Here is a 17,444-nt window from a genome sequence, read left to right as displayed (position 1 = left end):
AATGCAATAAGCAAACAAGCCAAAACTGGACAAGACGCCCCAAGTAACCATAGTCTCCCCTCTACCTATAGTTGTGGGTTTCCCACCTCTTTCTGTGCAAGTAATTCCCTCAATTATTAAGTGTTGTACCTTATGATTCTTGATGAATGTATCTTTTGTGTACATTGAGAGCATTTGCACCAAGACAAATTCCTTGTGTGTCCAATCACACTTGGCCAATACAGAATTCTATTCTACTCTATTCATAGGAGGCAAAACATTAGCTAGTTTCCAGTTAAGCAATATGCATATCTTGCAGAGATTCAATCTCAATTTGTTTCTTCTCATTTACTTCTTTAATCTTACAGAAACCTGGCCAGGGCTTCTGCATCCCCACCTTTGGCTGGGACAGAGTTGTGTAATTGGATATTAGAGCATGCCTCACCCTAAATTATTAGGTCATTCTTCCAAGTGCTTCCTGTAGATGTTGAATAAGAGGGAGAATTGAAAAAATTGTAGCACTCTGGACAAAACAGTGTCTTTTTCTCCCAATTCATGAAGGTGGTCCAGGTGGAATGGACTCCCCCATCCAAGTCTTGATGAAGTCATAAGTGTATTTCCATCTTTTACTCAGGCCTGAACCCTGACTAAAAGGACCTACATAAACCATGCTAAGGAATGCTGCAGTTGCAGTCTTGCCACTTAACATCCTTACTACAGTGAAAATGTTGGAAACCAGGTGAAAGTTTCTAAATTGGCTAAGTTCAAGTGGGACTCTTCAGGAGGAGGCTCACCACTGCCTCTTGCAAGGCAGGAGCATTAACCTTTTTTTTCTCAAAGAGGCTGATCACTTCCTAAGTTTAGAGCCTTTTACACAGACACATGCTTGCAGAAATAGCCAGGGAGGATACAGGTGTAAACAACATGTAGCAGAAGTAATTTCATCGGTCATCCTATTCACTTTCTCAGAATGAAGAAACTGAAATGAGTCTGAGATAACAAGGTAAGATGCTATCCTAGGTACCTCAAACCGCTCATATAAATTCCAGATGAAAGTATATGTGAAAGGTTTCATCAGCAAAATGGCAGCAAAATGCACCAAATTATTGCTCAGTAATTTGACATAGCACTATGCTTTTACCTTCAACTCTTCATCTCTGTACAGAAGAGAACAATTAAAAAGTCAGTATCATATACTCTTTTAAATTATGATTTTATCTTTTTTAGAAACCCTGTTCCTGAAAGCCAAAACATGAAACAGCTACCAGCAGAAACTGTTCGACTTCTTTCTAGTTCGCAAGTCATTGTATCAGTTGTCAGTGTGGTTAAAGAACTGGTAGAGAATTCTTTGGACGCTAACTCAACCAGTATTGATGTTAAGTTGGTAAGTTTTTTTAAAACTAAAATTGGGATGAAAGTATGAGTGAGAAGACCATATTTCTTTGGAAAGTAAAAACTGACTTAAAAACTTATCCTTGTTTGCTAAATTTATTTTGTATTAATTTTTGATGATTCATTTATTCAATTTTGCCCATGTCTATTCAGCTAAAATGAGTTATATACAGGTGACTGAAAGATTCCTTTAAGCTTGCCTAGATAAAAACGGGGGGGAAAAACATCTTTTATAAAAATTACTTTTGCTAATCTAAGCAGTTTTGGAAATACTAGTTTTAACAAATGTATTCTTGATTTTACAACATATAATTATGTGGAGCTTCCTATTGAATTCATCTTTTATTTTAAATAATATGTAATCATAGTGTGGGATTCTTGGTGCTCTTTGAGCTTGGTTGTTTTCTTGCAGACATGTTATCATCAAACTAGGTAACAGCAACAGTGCTAGAAGAGAGTTTGCTTTCTTTATATACAGGTGAAACTCAAAAAATTAGAATATCGTGCAAAAGTTCATTTATTTCAGTAATGCAACTTAAAAGGTGAAACTAATATATGAGATAGACTCATTGCATGCAATGCAAGATAGTTCAAGCTGTGATGTGTCGTAATTGAGATGATTATGGCTTACAGCTCATGAAAACCCCAAATCCACAATCTCAGAAAATTAGAATATTACATGCAATCAATAAAACAAGGATTGTACACAGAACAATATCGGACCTCTGAAAAGTATAAGCACGCATATGTACTCAGTACTTGGTTTGGGCCCCTTTTGCAACAATTACTGCCTCAGTGCGGCGTGGCATGGAAGTTATCAGCCTGTGGCACTGCTGAGGTGTTATGGAAGACCAGGATGCTTCAATAGCGGCCTTCAGCTCTTCTTCATTGTTCGTGTTAGGTATAACATTGATACCAAATATGGTTTGGGTGAATAAATATATAAAACTTAGATATCATGGTTTAAGTGCTTATCACTTTAAGCACAATGTTGCAGGCAATTAGCCCATTAAGGGTGCGGTTAGAAGTTACAATATAAGGAAGCATTAGAAGCTGGAAATCTTACTGCGACTAACTGTGTTTTACTGTGACTAACTGTGATTACTGATTGTGAGTGCCTGTGACTGAACTGTTCCTGTCTGCTACTGTTTGCTGATTTATTGCGTAATTCTACTGTTCTACTGTTTGAACGTCTTGTTGAATATCCAGCGTTTGTTTCTCTGGAGAGTGAAACCGGAGGAGGAGAAGATATCTTTATCGGCTCATAAAGATATTGCAAGGACTCTTAACTTGGACTGTAATAGTGAGTCTTACTGGATGGAAATACTGTGAATGACTTAATGGACTGAATGACAATGATTTAAACTCTAAATGGATTAAAAACTATTTAAACTACAAAGAAGTGTTTGTGTTCAGTGTGTGTATACTCTGGGGCCCTTCCGCTCTCGTTTGGCTGCCTGGCTTGACTACTGCTGCAATACTCTGCTAGGGGTTAATCCCCAAACACTAACAGTTCGGTCTCGTGTCTCTCATCTTTCTCTTGGCAATGCCCCATAGATTCTCCATGGGGTTCAGGTCAGGCGAGTTTGCTGGCCAATCAAGCACAGTAATCCCACGGTCATTGAACCAGGTTTTGGTGCTTTTGGCAGTGTGGGCAGGTGCCAAGTCCTGCTGGAAAATGAAGTCAGCATCCCCATAAAGCTCATCTGAGGAAGGAAGCATGAAGTGCTCCAAAATCTGGTAGACAGCTGCATTGACCCTGGACTTAATGAAGAACAGTGGACCAACACCAGCAGATGACATGGCTCCCCAAATCAACACAGACTGGAAACTTCACATTGGACTTCAAGCATCTTGCAGTGTGTGCCTCTTCATTCTTCCTCCAGACTCTGGGTCCTTGGTTTCCAAATAAGATGCAAAAGTTGCTCTCATCAGAAAAGAAGACTTTGGACCACTGAGCAACAGACCAGTTCTGTTTCTCTTTAGCCCAGGTAAGACGCTTCTGACGTTGTTCAGGAGCGGCTTGACAAGAGGAATATGACATTTGAAGCCCATGTCCAGGATCCGTCTGTGTGTGGTAGCTCTTGATGCACTGACTCCAGCCTCAGTCCACTCCTTCTGAAAGTCCCCAACACATTTTGAATGGCCTTTTCCTGACAATCCTCTCCAGGCTGCGGTCATCCCTGCTGCTTGTTCACCTTTTTCTTCCACACTTTTCCCTTCCACATAACTTTCTATTAATGTGCTTTGATACAGCACTTTGGGAACATCCAACTTCTTTTGCAATTACCTTTTGAGGTTTCCCTTCTTATGGAAGATGTCAATGATGGTTTTCTGCACAACTGTCAGGTCAGCAGTCTTTCCCATGATTGTGATTCCTACTGAACCAGACTGAGAGACCATTTAAAGGCTCAGGCACCCTTTGCAGGTGTTATGGCTTAATTAGCTGATTAGAGCGGGACACTTTGAGCCTAGAATATTGAACCTTTTCACAATATTCTAATTTTTTGAGATTGTGGATTTGGGGTTTTCATGAGCTTGGCCTATCTTGCTTTGCATGTAATGAGTCTATCTTATATATTTTACTTTTTAAGTTGCATTACTGAAATAAATGAACTTTTACACAATATTCTAATTTTTTGAGTTTCACCTGTATATTAGTGACTTTGCCCTTTCAGTGTTGGTGAGAATGTTCTTGATTTGGCTGTTGTTTAGTGTTAGCTTGTTTGTCTTTGTAAGTTCCTTTAATGGAGGATTGTTTACTTGATTGTTGGTCTTATGTTGGTGATAATATCTGTTTATCTGAGGATTGATTGCTGGTGAGGAATGTTTTGATCTTTTTTGATCCTTTTTGATTGACTCTTTTGAATGGTATGTAGATGTTTACTTTTTATGTGCCTTTTGATGGCTGATATGTCTGAGTGGCAAGTTTTCAAGAATTCTGTAGTGTTTTTGGACTTGGCTTGGTCTAGATGTAGAATGCTCAGTTTCCCAGTTGAAACTATGGTTAAGTCTATTCACATATTGTGAAATTAAGGAGTTTTCATCATGTCTTCTGATTGCTAGTTGGTGTTCATAGATGTGTTCTGGTGGTCTGTCTGTTTGTCCTCCATAGTGGCTATTGTAGATGATTCCTGGTTTTTGTTCTGAGGTCATTTGGTTTATCAGGGACTTTGTTGCATGCCCGGATATGGTGCTGCCTGCGTTGGTGGAGCACTTCATATCGGGAGACCTTCCGCCACCGTTGCTTTCCATTCTCCCTTGCTGCCGTGGCGTTACAGCAACCACGTTTGGCACAACCACGTGCAGCCAGTCAGGGCTCCTCCCTGCAACCGGAGCCCTGAGGAGACACTTGGCTTCAGGCGCTCCTGTGGCCGCCTTCCCTTTGCCTTCAAGGGGGGAATGTACCCTCCCCCAAGGAATGGGTTGCAAAGACACTGACCCTCGGCCAAGCCTGACCTGCAAGCATGTACAGGTCAGGGAAATTGCGGGAAGGCGTGCACAGGATCTCGGGGTCAGGATTACGCGGTCCCCCAAGATAAAGACCGGATTCGCACACAATCATGGAGGCCCCAGAGGCGCCCTGCTCCGTAACCTCCAGGGCCGCGCAGGAGGAGCACCTAACAGGCAACGCGAGGTAACTATTCCTGCTTTTTTCCCGCCTTCCTTTTCGGGGGTTTTGAAGGCGAGAAGAAACTTCACCGCCCCCCCGCCAACTTTCCGCCCCAAGGAGGGCTAACTTCAAGAAGTGTAGCTGTCGCCAAAACGGGTTGCGCGTTTTACCTCTTCGGCGCAGCTCTGGCTTGACTTCAGCCACCGCACCACCGCGCCGGCTGTCACCTCGTCCCGCAAGAGCAGCTCCAAAGCAGCCGCCATCCCCCACCGCCTAGAAACTAGAGGCGCCGCTTCTGCAGCCTTTCGGGGTAGGCACGCAAAACGCGCCTCGCTGCAGCCCCCCCGAAACCGCCCTGAGCAGCAGCGAGGCAGAAGGAGGTTTGCACCTCTTTTCCTCTAATGTGCGGTATTTGCTTTCCAAGCGAGGCCCGGAGTTTGGCCTAGAGCCGGTGGTGCGGCGGCGGAGTGATAAAAAGCGGGCGGCCTCTTTCCCTCTCTCTCTCTCTCTATGTATGAAAGAGCTTGCCTCGCTCGGAGCGTTTGGCGAAGCACACGAGTTTCGCAGTCGGAGAGGGAGGACGCGGTGAAAAGGAAGCGGCAGCAACGGCAGGATGCTGCAAGTCAGGACCTTGCATTGAAGCCCGGGGGGCACGTAGCCACCTCCCTCCAGCCCACCTTGAGGATTTGCCTTTTGTTGTTGGTATACTTGGCTTCAGGTGCTCCTGTCGCCGCCTTCCCTTTGCCTTCGAAGGTAAAGTGAATTATTTTAAAAACCTCCGCTCATCCCGCCAGGGCCGTGGCAGAGCCGTGCGGGCTGGGCAGAACCAGGAAACACCCGCGACTCGCTTCCCGGCTCTGCCCAGCTCGCACGGCTCCGGTGCGGCCCTGATGGGATGAGCGGAGGTTTTTAAAATAATTCGCTTTACCTTCGAAGGCAAAGGGAAGGCGACAACAGGAGCGCCTGAAGCCAGTGTCTCCTCAGGGCTCCGGTTGCAGGGAGGAGCCCTGACTGGCTGCACGTGGTTGTGCCAAACGTGGTTGCTGTAACGCCACGGCAGCAAGGGAGAAGGAAAAGCAACGGTGATGGAAGGTCTCCCGAACATCCAAGCTGTCGCTGCCCGCCCACCCGAGGATGCAACGGCGGGGGGGGGGATTAAGTCACCCCCGAAAAGACGGCCTAGCCGGTTTTTCGGGGGTCAAAAAAAAATAAGGCCCGGCCTTATTATGTGAGAAACACGGTATTTATAAGGCAATTATTCCCATGAACTTCAGTAGCATTTAGAGTCTAAATATAGGTCAAGGAGTAGATCCTTCCAAAAAGAGCAACAAGGGAAATGCACATGTATTTATTTATTAATTAATAAATATCTATCTTCTCATCTTATTTGTGTGTATATGGTAAATAACTAATTAGGTATTTACATATGAGATTGATTTGTGGTATAAACACTGATGAAGAATACAAATGAAAGTTAAAAAAAATGGATTTTGGACTTCTAGATGACAAACAGAAAGTTTACTGTGTTACTTGTTTATTTTTTATTTTGAACAACATGTACAATCAGGTTTAATTTGTATAGAACATTTAGGAGCCGATGATTCAGACTAAACAGGATTTCTGAACGTTTTATAATCTTAAAAATCTTTTAAGGATATACTGTGAGCTGATAGTTTCTATTTCTGTTTGCAGTCATGGATGAGGGTTGTAGGACAAGCATTTAATTGATGTAGGCATTGTAGTCTGTCAACCAGAAATTGCATCTTGGCATTCAAATTAACTTCAATAAACATAGCATGGTTTAGGTATAATATATACAAATTAAAGAGTTCTGTGGTCAGGTATTTGTGCAATATTTGTGTCTAAAGTAGAGACGCATCTTCATTATACTTTTAACAACACCTTAAAGGAGACACACCTTTTCCTGCACTCACATAATAACCACATCAGCCCTCAAAGTAGTTTTTTGAATGAAGGGGGTAGCAATAGTGCAGCAAGATAGGATCCCGCCCTTGCCATCTTCATAATGACTCTTGACAAATACAGTGTGGGTGTCCATGGTGAACTTCTCCCACTTTGGATCCAAATGTGGCATTATTCTAGAATTAAGCACATGTACTATGCCAATTCAGTAATTAAGTATCGTTTTCTTCAATTACTTTAAAGAAGTTATTGAATACTCCATCCTCAAGAATTCTGTCCACAATTTTAAAAAGATTAGAGCATACTGTACATGCAGGGTCTTCTATCTAAGATGGTGCGGGTTCAACTCTCTGAATTAAAGCTGGAATGGCACTCCTTCCACTGAATCAATTCCTCCTGAACTTGTTTCCATGAATCTGTCTAGCACTTGAGCATGGAATTTTATTAGATATTTGTTAGGGATATACACCCTAGCAGAACCTGCACGGCAGTCAGGCAGGCAGGCAAATATGTGAGACAAACGTTGTTGTAGTTTACACTCAGTAAAACAGATACAATGTGCTAGTTAAATAGTTTATTCCAATAAGATTTATAGCATAGTCAAACAGTCCATATATCATACACTAGTTCAGTCCATCCGGGGATTAATCAGTTGCAAAGTCCAGTGTCGAAAAAGAGGTCATTAAACATACTAATATCAGTCCAGTAATATATCTCTTCGCAGTAGAGATATGAAGAAGTCAAACCTCTTTTCTTCCTTCAGCAACACTCAGTTATCACACCATCAATCCATCATCGTCAGCAAGCAATCCAGTAAGCCAGCAATCAATCAGGTTCTCTTGCTCCCTCTAATGGCGATTTTACAACCGCACAAAAAATTACATGCTTTGCAGTTAAAGTGACACACACTTAAATTCACTATCATAGTTTATATATATTATTTTACCCAAACTACGTTAGGTAACCTATGTTATTCCTAACAATATTCATTTATTTTTATTCATTAAGTTTATTTGCACCTATCGCACCATGGAGCTATTCTTGAGCTATTACTTTCCATATTTTTCTGACCGATATAATTGTTCCCAGAGATATTAGAGTTCTGTTACATTTGGATCCTATAACCTGTCCATCCAACCAAAGTGATAATTGTGTATATTCTAAAGTTGCTTATGTTGGTAAATTGACCTCAATTGTTGGCTTTAAGTATTTAATACTTGACAATAAATATTGATGATAAAGTTCCAGATTCGGAAAACTGGACTGTCCCTTATTAATTGGTAATTGCACTTTCTGCAAAGGTGTTCTTGGAATCGAACAACTCCATAAAACGTTCTGTGTCGCTTGAAATTAATAAATATCTCCTTTATGTAGGAGAACTATGGTTTTGAAAAGATTGAAGTACGAGATAATGGTGATGGGATTAAGGCAGTTGATGTTCCTGTGATGGCAATGAAGCACTACACATCGAAAATCAGCTCTTCTGAGGACCTTGAAAGCTTGAGCACATACGGTTTTCGTGGTGAAGCTCTGGGCTCTATTTGTAGCATATCGCAGGTAAAAGGCTAATATAGATACAGGCTTTTGTGTTTGTTTTGTAACCTGCATTTCTGGAAAAGTGAAACATTAACCCATTTGATTTTAAGGTATCCAAAATATAGATAGCCTATTGGGAGAGAATATCTGCTGGGGTTTGCATGTGCAGTCCCTCTTCTTTCTAAGTATGGTGTCTGCAGAGTGTATCTGCAGAAGGTGTTAAAAAATGACAAGATAATGGTCACAGCCCTGCCTTTAAATTCGGCCACAGGTATTAAAAGGAGAAACTTTGAGCACACACTTAGATTTCCATCTTGGTTGTTTTAACTTTAGTTATTGATGCCATACTCCTAACCTTTTTTTTTTTTGGGGGGGGTGTAAATTTATGAAGAGTATACAGGGTTTGCCCAATGGTTAAATAGAAAACCTGCAAAGAAGGCATTGCTGAATTCTGACTGCAATGATTAGGTGCTAATTGAGAAAATATGAAATAAACCTTGTTTTTTTTCTTTATAAAGAACACATAGCTTATCCCCCATATTCTTTTCATTTATTTTCAGGGTAGGCTGTCTGAAATTCAAGGAGGAACAAAATCCCAATACACACAATATACTGGGCTTCCTTTTCTTCTTCTTTGCTTTCTTTTTTTTTCTTATCCATTTTTCTGCAATGCAACATGTTTTTCTGGAGGGATGCGGGAATTATGATGAATGCTTGCCAAAAACAAGCAGTTTGTTCGTAGTTGCTGCATAAGTCTTGCTGAACCTTAGTGAAATATTTTTTTTAAAAAAAGCTCTGTTGAGGCTAATTATGCCTTACCTATATTTTCATCTTAAAAACTTCAGCAAAGAACAGAAAGGAACAATCTTTGCTTAGTAAAAAAAAAAAAAAAGGAAAAAAAGAAAGAAATTGAAGGCCCAGTGGGACAAAAGAGATAAAAGTCAACAGCAAACAAGCCAAACAAATTAACACACGAAGAGGCCAGGACAATAATATGGATAAATAGCAACTGCATCATGAACTGCATCAACAGGGCACATGATCATAGGCAAAATGCATTTGTTCCAATGTTTTAACAAACCAAATCAGATCAACATAAAATCTTTTATTACTCCCTCCACTCTTAAAACTCCACAAACAATGGGATGGATTGGCATCAGCAGAGTCTAGTAAACACTAAATGCTTAGTAAACTAAACATAACATAGAAAGTTGCCTTCTGTTTCTTTACATAAACAAAGGCTCTGGCTGAGCCATGTACTCAAGCAGCCAACCAGGCCAAGATAGATATTTTTTTTGAAAATGCCTTTTTTTTTTGTTGACCTTAGTTGTATTTGGACAGACTTTGAATGCTCTTTTGTATGTCAGATTTCCAGAGTAGTTTTGAATGTTGCAATTCCCTCCATTTTCAAAGGCATCCTGAAATTTGAGATGAACAAAATACAATATAATGCACAAAAATGGAATTGTACTTCTAAGTATGACAAGCCAAACATACAAAATGTGTTTTACATTTACAGTCTGCATAACCATCTAGCAACACATTTGTATATAAACTGAAGCACAGTACAAGTACAATTCCAAACGGAAGAGGAATATTAAAAGATCCTTATTCAGAGGCAGAAAACTGTATAGGATAAATAATCATTACTGATACTCCATAAGTTGGTATTTAGAAGCATATTGCTTCTGCTCCTAGAAGACTCCTAAAATAATTAAACCTTGTGTGTGCTTTGAGGATTACTTGACTTATGGCAATACCTTGAAATATCAAAGTACTTATTTTCTCCTGAAAATCAAGTGAGGCTGTTTCAAAGCCCTTTCCAGGTTGTTTATATCACAGAAAATGTATCTGTCAAGACTGCCTTCTCTTAATGATTTTTACATTTCTAGGAACTATCATTATTGATTATCATGATATTGTAAGTGCAAAGAGTTGTTGAGATTTGGGGAGAATACAAGTTTAATTAATAATAATTATTATCATGGTTTATGAGAATTACATAGGTAATGGAATGTACATATATATTTTCCTAGTTGTTTACTTGACATTAGATTCTTTATTATTAGGTTTCTATTACAACAAGGACAGCTGCTGATGATTTTAGCACCCAGTACCATTTTGATAGAAGCGGTCATATAATTTCTCAGAAGCCATCTCATCTTGGAACAGGTATGGCTTTTAGTCCCTTTATATATCTATATTTAGATCATTAGTTCAGGGCCATGAGTAACTCTGATTCTTCTGTTTCATATAAGAGAACAACAATTGGATAATATTTTAAAATTTGAATTGGTAATTAAAATTTCTCAGAAGCCATCTCATCTTGGAACAGGTATGGCTTTAAGTCCCTTTATATAACTATCTTTAGATCATTAGTTCAGGGCCATGAGTAACTCTGATTCTTCTGTTTCATATAAGAGAACAACAATTGGATAATATTTTAAAATTTGAATTGGTAATTAAAATTGTGGTTTTCAAAATAACAAGACTTGATGAGTCAGACATGAAAAAACACACACCGAATTGAGATTTTACTCATGAAGTGTACTCATATTCTTTCAATATGTATAACTCTTTATAAAATTGGTTCTAGACATGAGGGATTCTGCAATGAAAAATTCAGCACAAGGAAAACTACAGCAAAGGACCAGGTGTGCCCTTGAGGTTGTGTTAAACAGGAAAGCAACTTCTGATTGTTTCAGTTACATATAGTCTTGGATAAAACTGATTAACTATGCAACGAAAATTATTATTTAATCAAAATTATAGAGTTGGCAGAGATCTCAAGGTTAATTTACTCTAATTGTAATTGTTCAGTATTCATGCTTTCATGATCTACACTTAAGAATGACATCCAACTATTTTTTTTTATGTTTTCAGTTCTCTGAATAAAACAACTAGGACCAAATTTTCTAACTTTTTAGTACCAAGAAATGACACAAGCTCAAAATAGAAGATGGTAGATTGTTTTTCTCTGCCCAGAAGTTTTACATTCCAGAACCACTGCATTTCTTGAGGGGCTTAAATTTAACTTTAGTTAAAATATTTAGGGAAAAAATCTCAAAATTTATGGCATCAAAGTGATGAAAAGGGTCAATCTTCTTTGAAATTTTAGTGTCTTATGGATTGCAAAATTTGAGAGTTTCTGTTTATTTGCATCAGTATGACTTGCTGTGTTTTTTAACTTTGCTGAAATACTACAGCTTTTAGCAGTAGCAATAGCACTTAGACTTATATGTCGCTTCATAGTGTTTTATAGTGGTTTCTAAGCGGTTTACAGAGTCAGCATATTGCCTCCAACAATCTGGATCCTCAGTTTACTGACCTCAGAAGGATAGAAGGCTTGAGCCTGTCAGGATTGAACTCCTGACAGTGAGCAGAGTTAGCCTGTGCAATACTGCATTCTAATCACTGCTACACCAGTTCTTTTTGGTATACAACTACTTGACTACAACTACTTTGATATTTCTCAATTTAAAGAGCTAAAAGAACAAATTATCATCAGAACCGATAGATGCAGCCAAGGTCAAAGTAGATGCTGTCATTAAAGGCACTTATTAACATTTTAAAAGAATAAAAGGATATATTAATAGAATCGAAAGTGCATCTCTGTAAGTTAATTTTCTTTGCTTCTCTCTTGCTCTTCTTGGTAGGGACAACTGTAACAGTTCAAAAGCTGTTCAATAATCTGCCTGTAAGAAAACAGTTTTATTCTATAGATAAGAAATGTAAGGAAGAAATAAAAAAGATCCAGAAGCTGTTGATGGCATATGGCATTATAAAACCAGAACTAAGGATAATGTTTACGCATAACAAGGTAATAAATTTATAAAATTGCTGTGTCTCATAATCAAAATCTGCTTTTGCTTTTCAATAAAGAACCCTGCCATAATCTCTGCATGGTTATCTCAAAGACAAGAGTGACATCTAATGGGCAGATGAAATTTATTGAAATATTTCATGTTCCTACTGTTGAAAAAGTGCTTCTTTTTATATATGTTTGTGTATGTTTAGTTTTTGAAAATTTTAGGTAATATTCTTTTAATGAAAAAGAAATATGATCCTGGAAAGAACATTGATCATGTATGTTTACTCAGAGCTACAGCAGTCTTAGGGCTAAATAAATCCAATTCACAATTGTTTAGAAATATTTGCTACAATGGAAAGTTACCTTCCGGTCCCCTTCAAATTGCTTATTTTACCTTCAGCTGATTCATTCATGGTCCAAGTTGGTTTTGCATAGCTCCATGGCATTGAGATGATACTGCAGAAACAAATTACACCTCTGAACACACTTAAAGGAAAAAAGGACAAATATTTCTATACATTGTTGGGAATATAACTTTCACTTTTAACGCAAATTAGGGTCAAAATATAAAATGCATTCATAGCCTTTAGGGTAAACAGGGTAGAAACTTACAGTTCTTGAAAATAAAAGCTAAAACACAGATAACATATGTGTTTTTGGCCAAAAATTTAATATATGCTACCAGACAATGCTTGATCATCTTGTTTTTCTTTTTTTCCTTTGAATTTCTTGAAATGGATCCAGACAGTATAATCCTATATTTGTAGCCATTTCCTCTATTTTCAACAATACATCCTTTTTTTAAAAAATGGCTTCAGTTAAGGAGGAAACAAAATAGCTGCATGTTATTTCTTGCCAATGCTGTAGGAGCAACCCAACAATAGTAAGAAGAAGATAGTTTTGGAAGAGCAGCAAATATTTACCATAGAGAATTGTAATGTCATGAAATTGGAGATATTTTCACAGGTGATGATAATAATCAAATCTGAGCAAAATATCAAATTATTTTAATTTAGATTCAGTACTAACAAGTTGTAAAGTTGTTGATCTCAGCCTGTTGCCTCTTTTTTCTTTGTTAATATGGTTATTGAAAGCATAGTTTTAAAACTTTTAACACAAGAGGTCGCTCATTAGCTATGGCACTAATTGGAACAAAGCTAAATACATAGCCAGAATAGACTTTTAATTAACAAATCCATTTAATTATTATGGAGGGAGAGCTTTGCATTCTGTGATCTTTACTACCATCATTTTGTATAGATACAGTAAACTGATCTGAATAAAAGATACAGGTTTAGGTTATGTAAGAGCACATTTAGACTGCTCTTTACATTTTATTTTTCTTTTGTTCTAGTACTCAGGTTTATTTATTCTTTGTATTTGCTTTTTACTCTCAAAGTTTGAAGGAGGTTTTCATTTTTTTTCTTTTACATTTTTACATGAGTGCATCTATAGATTTATATCAGAGAAGATAAGATATAGGATATAATAAAAGGCTGAAATTAGGCACCCACATGAATAATTAGAGTGGCATGAAGGTTAGAGATCATGGACAAACATAAAATGTTTTTGAAATTGGTAGCATAGGAGTTTATATTGGTGTAATAAAAAAGGCTATAGTTGCTATATAGAACTTAATGACAATCTTGTTAGTCTATGTACATTCTAATCCTGAATCCATCTTCTTTATGTAGAAAGAAGTGAAATAGCTGGTTGGAAATGAAAGGGACAAATGTTAGACAAGATATTACGGTTATGTTTTTGAATCTGAAATTGTATTATAAGTGTCAAGTGCCAGGAAATCAGGAGATCCAGGCAGTTCAAATGGATAAAAGATTTGCTGCAAGCTTAAGCTCTCTGCAAGAATCTGAACTAAAGGTCAAAGCAATTTGGCAGTAGATAAGGAATTCAAGGTGGGCTGAACTTAGATCGCTTGTGAGCACAAAGGAATTCATGACTGATGACCGTTTGACTCGTCTCTCAGGCTCAGCCTGGTCATCTCCTGACCTACATCAAGCCTTTGAATGTTTGAAACTTGAATTAAATTTACCCTTTGAATGTTATTGTAATCTCATGCATTATGTGGCAGAAAATCCATGCAAAGTTTTACATGCTATGAACATGTCTCTCAGTTTCTGTTATACCGGCATGTATATAGCCACCGAATTATCATGAACAAAACTGAGGCACTGGTGTAATATAGAGATGGGTAATAAGTCACTATCGCAGAAGTACAAAAGTATTTATGGAACTGTGCTGGGGCAACTCATTGGACATTATAGATTATATAATTATACATATACAGTACACATGGCTTGCCAGCTGACAACAACAAGATGGAACAATAGTTGAGCTAGGGAATGGAATAGATAGGAGTATAATGTTGAATTGGACATAGCTGACTGGCTGAAAGTGGAGCCTGTAGTGGAATAAAGAACCACTGTAGTGGAATAAAGAACCAGCAAGTAGACTGATTCTTTGTAATACCTCTCTGGACAAGCTGCTTTTCAGCTATTAGGAACATTTGGATTGACAGATCGGGTGAGTTTCTTTCATCCTTTAGTGAAATAAAATTTAAATATAAGTATAAAGATTTTTTTAAAAGACATCAGAAAAAACCCAATGAATTTGGAAGGTTACAAATAAAGATCCAGATGGATTTGAAATAAAATTTTGGAAAGAAAATAAAAAAGAGAAGAAAACTTCTATTTTTAGTTTGTATTAGTTTTTTATCATTGTAATTTTTAATAACATTAAAAAAAATATAGATGACTATTGAATATAATCAGTCATCCTTAGGGAGTTGGGTAGTCATCTAAATCTTATAAGTAAATAAATAAATAGAGCACAGAGCATGCCACACTTCATGATTGCATTGTATCTTGTTCTACTGTTCTAAAAATGGCTGTGAACTTTCCTCTTGCATATAATGCTTTCATCACATGGTACATCATGTAGTAAATTAATTTATGACTTATTAACATATATTTATCCTCTTTTGGAATCTCATTAGATATGTAATGTCCTATAGAAATTTGGCTGATGCATTTATGGCACTGTCATTGTTTCTGGAGATATATGTGGACTTTACAATAAATATGTATTTTCTGCAAACATATAAGGAACATTGTACTGATAATAAAACCAGAATATTCATGAATGTTACTATTCCCTGCAATTGGAAGCTGGAGAAATATGTTATTGTCATTGGTTGATTCCCAAAATCACATATAACCTCCTATGGCCAGCCTCCTTCTCTAAATTGTATTGAAATAATGCATAACTGTGGTATAATCACAATTGGTAGGGATTTTTCCTTAACTCTGTTGCATTAAGAATGGTTAAGAACTCAAGAATACTCATATATGTGTGTGTGTGTGTGTGTGTGTGTGTGTGTGTATTCATATTCTTTAAAAACCAAAAATACAAAAATCTCATTTCCATTAACAGTTATGAGATTTTTGTATTCTAGGTTTTTAAAGAATAAAAATTTATTTTAAAAAAAGAACTCAAGTATATTCAAAACAGTTACTGGATTGATATTATTCCATATCCTCTCCCTATCCCTGTTCATTTCATTTCTGAAAACTTTTTAAAGCACCATGTGTGCTTTTATACCCTCCTCCCTTTTCCCCATAGATTGACAAACGGCAACAGAATGCCTCTTGGTTTGCTTTCTTAGTAATCTTGATATTTTCATATTATTGAACCTGAAAACCTGGGATAATTATATTTTTTAAATAATGTTTTGTTTTGCGTTAAATAATGGTTTGCTGAACAGACAACCCTTGGAACTACTGCTGTTTTGACATCCTAGATTAGGTTGTGTATCATCTTTTTGTGAAGGTTTATCCTGCCAAGGCATTCTTTGAATACAGATAATGTTGATACTCCTGCCACTGTGGTTGTATTAGAAAGAGGTATTTTTTCTCTTTCATCATCATCTTCCTTGAAAGCAAACTGAATGATATAATGATCACAGTGAGGTCATTTCTTATCATTTTTATTATGGTTTTTTTAGGTTTCTGTTATTGGAAGCAAAAAGGATTGGGAGTATTAGATGTTTATTTCTTGCCTGTTAATGAATATTAAAAAAAAATCCTATATTTTCACACTACCTGGAAATTTTATCTGCTTTTTGTTCTGTGAAGGAGATGTGACTTCTAGGAATCTGAATTCCCATTTGTGTTTGAGGAAAACAGTTTCAAATTCTTTGCCACTTAAAATATTTCAAATTAGTAAAGTTACTAGAAATGATAGCAAAATTGATTGGGTGCACACAAGAATTGCTGCTTATATTTTGTAAGTGTGAAGCAAATTGGGATTAATGTTAGCATTCTTAGTCCATTCCAAAATGGGAGCCTATGGAAGGTTATTTGTACAACTGAGTTGTCAGACTTTTTTTCTTTTTGAAATGATATAACAAATTGAGATGGCACCTTGTGGCTAACTATAACTAGGATTTCCCTAGTCGCTTTCCAGAGGGTCCTACTAAAATAGTGTTAATGGGAATGTTTGAAAAAAATGAGAGCACATATCTATGTGAAAAAGGAAAGAGGAAGCTTGTTTACCAGCATAGGAAAATCTTATTGATTAGTAAATGTATGTGGAGAAGATGGACACCTGTCTACTAGGAAATGACTGAGACCAACTCATCTTACTGTCTCTCAGCTGTTAAATATTTAATGTAACAACAACACCCCCCCCCCCCCAACAGGTTGAATGTGAAGTGTTGACCTAAAGGTGACATTTTTGTATCCTATTACCAGTTCCTTCACTCATCTTGTTTCTCATCCATCACATTTTTTAAATGGCAGCATAGCATTTACAGCAGAAAATTATATTAGCTGCTTGCACAAATAGTAGTGGGTTCAGTGTAAAATGTGAAAACGTCTTTCTTCAGATCCTGTGGGGTATATCAATTATTTTAAAATTCTTGTGGGTTGTATCAGTTATTTCAAAATCCTGTGGGAAAGAGCAAATGTCTTTGTCAAATAACATGAGAAAGAAATTTGGGGACTTTTTTCATTTTTGTATTTAGTTATACAAATATTAGTTGCTGAACATTATACTGGGATATCAGTCAATTTTTCTTTTTTTTCTTAGAAAAAGGCAAAAAAAAAAATACTCAGGTTTCTTTCATATTTCCATATTGGCTCTGATTAAGAATTGGCACTGATCAAGAATTGC

The 17,444-nt window shown here is 37.3% G+C and overlaps 1 protein-coding gene across 9 annotated transcripts in view; it reads left to right on the top strand.

The window, feature by feature from the left end:
- PMS1 (PMS1 homolog 1, mismatch repair system component) overlaps positions 1-17,444 on the top strand; it is a 41,297-nt gene that overhangs the window by 4,469 nt on the left and 19,384 nt on the right. For 8 of the 9 annotated variants that reach the window (XM_087949568.1, XM_087949563.1, XM_087949569.1 and 5 more), the window contains exons 3-6: positions 1,207-1,363; positions 8,282-8,464; positions 10,513-10,615; positions 12,100-12,263. In XM_087949568.1, the coding sequence (XP_087805694.1) occupies positions 1,232-1,363; positions 8,282-8,464; positions 10,513-10,615; positions 12,100-12,263 (582 nt within the window). In that variant the 5' untranslated portion in view covers positions 1,207-1,231. Of the gene's footprint in view, positions 1-1,206; positions 1,364-8,281; positions 8,465-10,512; positions 10,779-12,099; positions 12,264-17,444 lie in introns of all 9 variants that reach the window. The other variant, XM_087949572.1, reaches the window with a different exon arrangement.

The sequence above is a fragment of the Notechis scutatus genome, chromosome 1 (assembly GCF_049901735.1).
Source record: "Notechis scutatus isolate UNSWTSFEM ecotype Mainland chromosome 1, rNotScu1.2, whole genome shotgun sequence".
Taxonomy (NCBI): domain Eukaryota; kingdom Metazoa; phylum Chordata; class Lepidosauria; order Squamata; family Elapidae; genus Notechis; species Notechis scutatus.
This window is presented reverse-complemented; position numbering and strand designations above follow the sequence as displayed.